The sequence below is a fragment of the Denticeps clupeoides genome, unplaced genomic scaffold (assembly GCF_900700375.1).
Source record: "Denticeps clupeoides unplaced genomic scaffold, fDenClu1.1, whole genome shotgun sequence".
NCBI lineage: Eukaryota > Metazoa > Chordata > Actinopteri > Clupeiformes > Denticipitidae > Denticeps > Denticeps clupeoides.
The window spans coordinates 46,200-56,081 of NW_021629736.1; the positions used below are offsets into that span (position 1 = coordinate 46,200).

Sequence of the window (9,882 nt, forward strand, 5' to 3'; positions counted from 1 at the left end):
CTAAACTTACACATAACATCCAAACTATACATGTTGCTTTAGGGTAGTAGAATATATTAATTATGTTTTTGCAAAAACAACAATAAAAAGGGTACACCGTTGGTCACCCACAATGTGAGGGTCATCAGCACAAAATATGTCCAAGAAAGAATAAAATTCCTTTGTTTTTACAATTCAGCTACTGCTAGTACCGCCTTCAGGTTTGTAGGACCTGGAAGTCAGAGTTTAGAGAATTGTGGGTAATAGAGTCCCTAGAACCCCCAAGATAAAGCTTTTCTGTGGGATTTGGCAGAGGGCCGTCAGCCCGCTAAGTTTAAACAAAGCCTGCCGCTCCTTATAAGGTCGCCGTCTCAGCTCTGAACCCCAAATGGGTGCACTCCTGGCTGGACACTCACCAGTTGTGCCACAGCCTCTTCAGTAAACTCTACACAACACTTGATCACTGCCATCATCTGTACAACAGCACATTGCATCCTCGCTAAATAAGGGCAACAATAGCTAATTTTCTGTCACATGTTAGTCTGTAATTATAGCTGCTAAATTAACCACACCGCTCTGTTTTACACAATATTAAATGTCATTTACATTTACAGCATATATCAGACAACCTTATCCAGAGCAACTTACATTCAGTAGTTAAAGGGACAGTGGTAACTGGGGTTTGAACCTGTGACCTGACCCACAAGGCTACCACCATCGTGTGAATTAATTCTGGTTGTGAAACAGGCCAAATGCGATTTCTGTTTAACTGAAACGTGTATAAATGATTTAAGAGAGAGACCAGAAGTAGCATGATGTCTTACCCTGCCCTGATACCTCATCTTTATCCCTCGCTCCTTCTCCCTCGGTATCCAACACGTCTCAGTACCTCCGGGGTTTTTCCATTAGCGTCTGCTGAGGTTAGTCTAGGGAAAGTTCTCCCTCTGTAAGTTCATGTGTCCGTTATTATTCCTCTGATCCCGCTCTCTCACTTTCTCTGGTACATTCTCTAACCCTTGGTTCCTTCCTAAACCACTCTATTCCAGTTTTTCTTTCGATCCCCCTATCGTTTGATCCCTCCTTTCCATGCCCTCATGTCTGTGTCCTCTTCTGCTTCTTTTTTTAACCTCTCCCTCCCTTTTCTCTTCTCTCTCACTTGCTTTCTATTTCTCTCTCTCTCAGTTATATGCAAGTTTACAGCAGACTCGCTGACATGCACCTTTTTTCTTCCTCTCCATGATGCAGGTTAAATAAACTTTCCCTACCCGCCCCGTCTCCTCCCTTCCCCTTTTCCCCTTTTCCACTTTTCTTTCTTTCTTCTGTATTTGCCAATGTCTGGCTGTCTGTCTCTCTTCGTCTCGTTCTGACTAACACCATTCACATAAAATCACATTTCATATAGCTGTAACTGGGTGGGAGTTTTGAGAAAGAAGAATAGAATAACGTCAGCTCGCCAGACCAGCTCCATGAAAGGACGGCGAAAGTTTGGAAAGGACGAGAAAGGGGGGAAAAAAAGTCTGGAAAAAACTGCTAGCATCTAATCACTATGAGAACTATAAAAAAACACAAACAGAAATCACATGACTGCCTCTGAGAGCATTCTTTCTGTTCCATTACTCGTCCCTCCCTCTTTTTCTCCCTCCCTCCTTCTCAAGCTGGAACAGATTTGCAGTAAACGATAGCCACGGAGCTGTCGGAGAGACAAGATGAACCTCATTGCAGAATAAAATACAGGACTTTCAATTCTACGAAGTGTGAGCAAGTAAAACAGACTACTCGCAGTTGTTGTGTGTTCGTATGTGTGTGGCTGTGAGTGTGAGAAAGAGATTGTGTCTGAGTAAAGGGGTGTGTTTGGTGGCGTAGACGGAAGGTGGAGCCAATTGGCATCGCAGTGACAGGAGTTTACACTGCGGTGCTCATTCTCTACTCTTCACTCTTACCGCGTGTAAAAAAAAAAGCGAAAAAGTCATGAAAAGAATATATCACAAAATGTTATTCTTTTAACAAACATTCATTGTGCAGAAAAAGTGCATTATAACCTCAGCAAACCATAAAACTGAATTAGATGACGTCCTGAGTGGTAGAAGTTATCAGGAGATGCCTGAATTTTTTTTTAGCTCGGGTTAGCACATGGGCTTAATTTATGGACCATCAAAACCACAGCACATGGATGATCTGGTTATAATTTAAAGTAAAAGACCCTGCAGACTCCAATACAGACTCCAGTACAACCGAAATAAATGGCAGAGGTTGGGGATGCTAATATATGATCTATATAAAGATGGCTTTTTTGTGATAATTCCATGATAAATCAAATTCCCGGTCTTGATCTGTCTGATTCTGAAACATCCACACCTACATATATATTACATGATGTGATATAATCCATATATTACAGCACCTGGTTTCTATTAAAATCTGCATTTCATCCTGAGGAGTCATCTACTTCAATATATGATATACAGTATCAGTCAAAGGTTTGGATTCAACAACTCTGTGGTGGTTATGGAGACTAAGATGGAGCCATTTTGAAGGATCCAATACAATAAACATATTCAGTATTTTTGTAGCTGGGGAGATGGGAGCAGGGGAGTTTTTTTGAGGGTCACCTCTTTTTACCTTCATGTCTGATGTGTTCACTATTGTCATCATCAAAAGCCGCTTCATGAGATGCTCATTAACGTGAGTGAATGCCACGGGGCCGCCGACCCGAAAACGGAATCAGCTCTAGTCAACATGGCCTATAAACATCCGACGGCCATCTTGTTCCCTGCAAGCTCATCATTGGAAACCCTCCTTTGATGCAAGCCGTTTTTCCAGCCTGACCAATCCTCACATTGACCGCCACTATTTTTCTGGACTACCCTTACCTGCCTCTTGTTCTGAACCCAATGTTGCCGACCGAGCACCCATCCTTCGCCCTCTGGTCCATCCGCCATCGATGTTGTTGACCCACGTCTTCTGACTACTCTACCGCCTTCTCCCCAGTGCCCTGAATCCACCATGGTAACCATGAACTGTGCTATTACACTGTGCAACTCCCACCGCCGCCCAGCGGTTACACAAACTGAGCCCAGCCAGCGAGCCACTCACTCCCCGACCCTCGTGGCCACCCAGCACTTCCCCAAGCGCCTGTGTCTGGCTGCCCATCGCGTTCCTGCTACTCTTCCATGCCCAAGGGGTCCTGTTGGTGCGCCTTGTCCTCGGCCCTGACAGCGAATGATAAGAAAGTGTTCAGCATAAACCTTCAGGACTGTCGGAAAAACCTCCCCGTTGTCTGACTGGTGGAGAGAAGCCAAGATGTTGTGTTATTTCATAATCCAGTGTCTTCAAACCAATCACTTTCACTTCAATTTTGTCCTTTAATGTAAAAAATGCAAGACCTATAAATAAGGACGTGTGTCCAAAAGTTTGACTGTTAGTGCACTTAAAAACAATATATTGTGATGTGTTTTTGTGTTGCCGTGATATGGAAAGGCTCTCCCCTCTTTTCTTTACATTCCATTCTTTTGCACTTTCACCCCAGAAGCTGCAGTCTTGTCTCTAAATTCTCACTTTCCCAACCGGCCTCCATCATTCCACCCAGACAGAAAGAATGGTAGAAATGTGCCGCGCCCAGCCTTCATTCATCCCAAAGGACACTGCAGTCCCTCCATCTTCCTATTTCTGTGCTGCGTTCTCCCTCTGCCTTAATCCGCCTTTCATGCTCTGCCCTTATAGACTTTATTATTTCTTTCCCCCCCAGACCAGCCCCCTTCGCTAAATTTGGATCAACAGTCAGCGCCTGAGCGCCTGACCATCATCATTTATGACATAACAGGAAATAACAGGAGCAACACAACACGCCAGCTAATGGGCGGCGGCCTGTTTCATAAAAACTTTTCAGACACGTTATTTCACTGGCTGTGGTCATGCAAGCATTTTGCAACTCTTTTGTAACACTGCATAAAATAAATTCTTACACTGTCTGACCCACGGATGGATGCACGGGGTCAAACATTCTTCCCGTTCTTTCCCTCTGGCGCCGCCTGAATGCCGGAGAGAGGCCGCAATTCCCAGGCAGCTGCATCACGGACCACGTTGTGATGCACGCGTGTAATGCAGCGGACACATGTCACATCAGGATCAATGGGACAGTAACCGGGACCGCATCTGCTGATCACTCACACACACGGTACACATGGCCACTGACAGGTCAACAGAGGGGCTACGTACCGGTGCGTATCAGGTATTACGCCTGGCACGCGGCTTCAAGCTCGTCTTCCCTCACCCATGCCAAACGTCATTTGTACCTAAGATTAAGCCTATACGTTCTCCCTTATCCTACTTGAAACATACACTCACTCACCTCTTATCTAATCCATGGTATCTGTCGCAGTAAATCTAACTAGTCTGTCTGTGTGTGTGTGTGTGTGTGTGTGTGTGTGTGTGTGTGTGTGTGTTCCAGATGGACCTTTTGAGTCTCAGAAGCACGTGGACATCTGGAAAAGTGGCGCCGTCACTCTTCACAAACACAGATCACCACACCGCTAAGTTTTGCACGTAACAGCGTCTCAGAAGCGGCCAATTCACGGTATGAATACGGGAACATCAAACATCATTCATATTTCAATGAGTTACATGCGCAATAGTGCCGAGCCACCAAGCATGCACTGACACACACGCACATACACACACACACACACACACACACACTCACACACACACACAGCAGAGACACCCCACTGCACTCTTTATACACATGAGTAGTGTGTAAAACAGCTTGGCCTCGTATTACCGTAGTCCCTGTCAGGGCAGGGGTCATTTCTATTATTTATGAACTGGGAGGGATGTGAACAGCGTTAAAGACGCTTCGCGATTTCAGAAGCATACGGTTTCCCCACCTTCCTACCCCAAAATGCTGCTTGCTGTTTATCAGGTCCTTTGTGCCTCATGCAACCGCCTCCCACATCTGTTTAGATAGAAAGTGTTAACATGCGCCTCACACCGTGCATATGGAACCGGCTGATGGGTTAGTGTGACCTATGAATGCCAAGGGTCACCAAAAAGGCAAAAAAAGTAGGGGACAAAGGCCACAGAGTTGAAATTGACTGTGATATGTTAAATTCCTGAGTTAAAAACATCACTCTTAATGATCCCTTCCCTCAAATGAAGCCAGTGGCAAATAATCACATCTGGCAAAAAAAAGGTCTTTGTATTATTAAAATACAATACATTTGTATTATTACTAACTTTATATTATGAATAATGCAGGTAGAATTAAAATGACCAGCATCGGCAGCATCGTTTATCATGCTACAGGCAACATTCTAGAATCTGATGCATCTCTTTACATTCATACATCTATGCCTTGTAAGTAACATTTTGCAGCTTCATTAATCCAGTTTGTATACGTTTAAACGAATAAGCGACAGCTAACCACAGAACATAACCAACGGTTCTGGACAATCCTGGAATTGTATATTATCCCTCAATTGTGGCAAGATGGATGCAAAATCCATTTCAAATTGTCAGCATTGATGGCTTAGGCAGTTTAATTTAGCAGGACAATTTGATGACATCAATCGCTTTTCACCAGTTCATTCAGTTCCCCCTCCAGAACCCATTAACAGAATAAAAGTCAGTAGAAACATGGCGAGCCAGTCATTAATGGTTCCCTGCATGCCCTGCAGCAAAGCCAGGGTTGACTTACAAACATGACCGGGAACAGCTCACGAACTTTTTGAGGTTTAAGGTTAAGTTCCTTGGTGTTTCTTACTACTTTACTTATCTGTGGAATGTGTGGAGGGGGACTTTGCGAGGCCAAGCTGGGTACACACAAAATGATCCAGACTAAGGGATGGTGCAACGCACGGTTGCCATACCTACCGTCTCAGTCTCCATGGTGCTGGTGGTGTGTTTGGGATAAATGAAAGACGTGTGTTAAGTGCAGCTCAAACCACAGTCACGTGGGCAGATGAAAAAAATGAAAAAGGAAACCAGATCGAATCCAAAATGCTGGTGAATAACCAAACACTTCAGCTGTAGGGTGGAGAGAAAAGGCCCAACTCATTCTTCCAAAATGACTCGCGGCTAAACGATTCCCACACACGAGAGGCCAAATTCATCCGAACACTGCAGCTGCGGCACACACCACATACGTCTACACAAACACGTACCAAAGCCTGTTCACGAAGCTGAGATCGATGAGCTGCCGTCTCTGCTTCTACGGCAGCCATTCAACCAGCGCCACAATTCTCACCACTCAGGGAAACTTTGGCATCCTACTGCATAGCGTTATGGTTTTAAATGATAATGCATTTTGATGAAAGTGTCGGATGGCTAGACTTCATCTTCACGTGATGAGCATACGGTGTACGGTTTAACCCGTCACCCTTACCTTCTTCACCATCCTCACTCACCAGAGACCACCCGTGTACGACTCCTCATCCTGCTCATACAGCATGTTTCACCAATATGGCGGGAATTTAACACAAGCACACGCTATAACAGGCTATAACACACCTTTCCCCTGGAGAGAAACACAGTAGGCCTTCATTACAACGTTCTGGAACATTTTAACGCGCAGAGTACTTACACGTACACGAAATGAACACTTTCCCGCCGAAATAATGAACTTGGGCCCCTAATTGGCCGCCATACAAGGCGCGTAGTAACACAATCGACAGTAATTAGTCACCAAAGACCCGCTGGTAATTAGAACCGAACCGGCCGAGCGTGAACGCGGGACCCAACGCGGTCTGAACAACAACGAGAACAAAAAAAGAACTTTATAACAACGAGCCCTTGTTATAAACGTCCTACCTGCAGGAAGGGCGCGTCTCGGTGCTCGTCCCCGCGTGTCCCCGCCGCAGAGTCTCGAAATGCGCGAAGACTGTGCGGGTTTCCTGCAGATGTTGGTCAGAGGACGGCCAACAACTTCACACACACACACACACACACACACACACACACACACACCGTGCGGTCAGGATGCGCTACGGATAACACCCTCCTCCTCCGCGTCCTCTGGCCAGGGCGCCTGCGTCATGTCCAGCTCAACGAGCAGATGCCGAGCTTTTTAAATATTAAGCAGCCTGGCCTGGCACCACGATCATCAAGTTTCATACTGAGAAGAAAGTCTAGACTGACTTTATGCATATCTTTATACATTTTACATTTTACTTACAGTCAGTAGTTACACTCAGTAGACACAATGGTAGTAAGTGGGGTTTGAACCTGTGACTTTGTGGTCTTCTGGTTCATAGGCGAGTGTCTAACCCACTAGGCCACTACCACCCCATACATATATTTATATATATTTATATAAAGGCAGGTTAGTGTGGCCTTTCTACACACACACGCACGCACACACATATATATATACAGTACAGGCCAAAAGTTTGGACACACCTTCTCATTCAATTTCTTTATTTTCATGACCATTTACGTTGGTAGATTCTCACTGAAGGCATCAAAACTATGAATGAACACATGTGGAGTTATGTACTCAACAAAAAAAGGTGAAATAACTGAAAACATGTTTTATATTCTAGTTTCTTCAAAATATCCACCCTTTGCTCTGATTACTGCTTTGCACACGCTTGGTATTCTCTCAATGAGCTTCAAGAGGTCGTCACCTGAAATGCTTTTCCAACAGTCTTGAAGGAGTTCCCAGAGTTGTTTAGCACTTATATATATTTTTTTTTTCATAGAAAAACCTCAGAGGGGTTTAAAGTGCTAAACAACAATGTCTTTAAGGATGGGTTAATTTGTTGTTTTATATTTTCATACAGAATTTTTCATAGAAAAACCTTAGAGGGGTATATATATATTTAAAAATTGAGGTTTTATCTTAGAAAATATTAATCCAGGGGAAAACAGTGTCTTTAAGGATGGGTTAATTTCGTAGAAAACCTTATATATATATATTTGAAAATATCTACGAAAAACCTTATAATTCATACGGAAAAAAACCTTATAATTCATACGGAATTTATAAAACAACAAATTAACCCATCCTTAAAGACATTGTTTTCCCCTGGATTAATATTTTCTCAGATAAAACCTCAATTTTTAAATTAAAACTGAGCACACTGTATTCTCTTCGGGGCGTGTCGCCCTCTTGCGGTAGCCCTCTTGGATGGCAGCTCACTATGTTTTATTCAACTTTTTTCATTAAACAATAAATGTATACAAATCTTAGCAATCCTCGTCGTCCTGTCTATCGTAAACTGCAACAATACTGAAAAAAACAATAGTACCAACATATTATGGAACCAACATCTCTTAAGGTTCAAGGAAAGCATTCATTTAGACTCTTTTTCTTCTAGGTGGTGGAATGAACTTCCACTATGTGTTCGAACAGCCGAGTCATTAAAGATCCTCAGACGCAAGCTAATGAACTTAATTTTTTAAGGAAGTACTTAGACTAAAAAGAGATACGTATATTTACCAAAACAGGGGATGAGTGGGCTCTGAGATATTGAGATGATAGTATTTACAGATTGGGTTCTACTGAACCAAATGATGGACATTTTAAAGCACTTGTGTAAGTCACTCTGCCTAATGCTGTACATGTCTCCAGTCAGACTCCTGAATGTATCCTCTGTCTAGATGCAGAAATTTGATCAAGTGGAATGGAAATATTTATTTGCAACTTTAGAAAAATTCAATTTTGGATACAAATTTATTTCATGGATAAAACTATTATATCTGTGCCCTTATGCTTCTATTCTTACTAATTTACAACAGTCACAACCCTTCAACCTTCAACGGGGAACACGTCAAGGGTGCCCGTTAAGTCCATTGCTTTTTGATCTGGCTATAGAACCACTTGCTATCGCACTCCGAAGTTTTGAGGCCGTTTCAGGTATATGGAGGAGAGGAGTTCAGCATAAAGTTTCCCTGTACGCAGACGACCTGCTGATTTTTGTGTCAAACCCAAAAACCCATTTTTCAGGATACAAATTAAAAAAAGATGCACAAAAGTGAGTTGTTCCCTGTTGATGGGGCACCAGCTTCTGAATATTCTAATTTCCCATTTAAAATAGCACAAGATCAATTTACTTACCTAGGTATAACAGTTACAAGGAAACACAAATGACTCTTAAAAGAAAATGCTCTTACACTATTAAATAATACAAAACAGTCCTTAACACAATGGTCCCCTCTTTCTAAGTCTTTAGTGGGAAGAATTAATTCAGTTAAAATGAACGTTTTTGTTCCAGTCAATACCTACCTTTATCCACAAATCTTTTTTTGATTCTTTAGATTCAGATATATCATCTTATATATGGAGAGGAAAACACCCTCGTTTGAATAAAGCTCATCTCCAGAAATCTAGGAATTATGGAGGTCTGGCTTTGCCTAATTTCCGTTATTACTATTGGGCAGCTAATATACGCTGTATTGCATTTTGATTCTATTCCCAAAACAAAGATAATTGTCCATCCTGGGTGCCATTGGAATTGAATTCAGTTAAAGAGATTTCTGTTTTGGCACTTCTTGGATCTCCACTTCCTGTAGGCCAAAACAAGTCAATTGATAATATAGTTGTTTGGCATACTGTGAGAGTATGGGCTCATATGAGAAAACACTTCGATCTAACTAATTTCTCTCTTCAATTATATTAAATTATATAAAATCATCTCTTTCAATCAACTTTATCCAACCCTGTATATTATGACTGGTATAGGAAGGGAATTGTGTGTTTTAATTACTTGTTTTTTGACAATATCTTTGCATCTTTTACTCAACTTTCTGATAAATTTAATCTCCCACATACACATTTTTTTAGATATCTGCAGATTAGACACTTTCTTCAATCTCAAATGCAGAATTTCTATGAGACACCAGCTATGAATACAGCTGATTTTTTTACTTCGCAACCAACGCCTAAAGGGTTAATATCCTTTATTTACG

At 42.4% G+C, this 9,882-nt stretch overlaps 1 protein-coding gene across 3 annotated transcripts in view; it reads right to left on the minus strand.

The window, feature by feature from the left end:
- LOC114773132 (unconventional myosin-Ic-like) overlaps positions 1–6,909 on the minus strand; it is a 30,907-nt gene extending 23,998 nt beyond the window's left edge. Inside the window, exon 1 of one of the 3 annotated variants that reach the window (XM_028965661.1) lies at positions 6,784–6,909. Coding sequence is in view for 2 of the 3 variants with exons in the window: in XM_028965658.1 (XP_028821491.1) it covers positions 804–821 (18 nt within the window). In the remaining variant the exon portion in view is untranslated. Of the gene's footprint in view, positions 1–803; positions 1,227–5,847; positions 5,867–6,783 lie in introns of those variants that run through there. The other 2 variants (XM_028965659.1, XM_028965658.1) reach the window with 2 other exon arrangements.
- Positions 6,910–9,882: the final 2,973 nt, after the last annotated feature.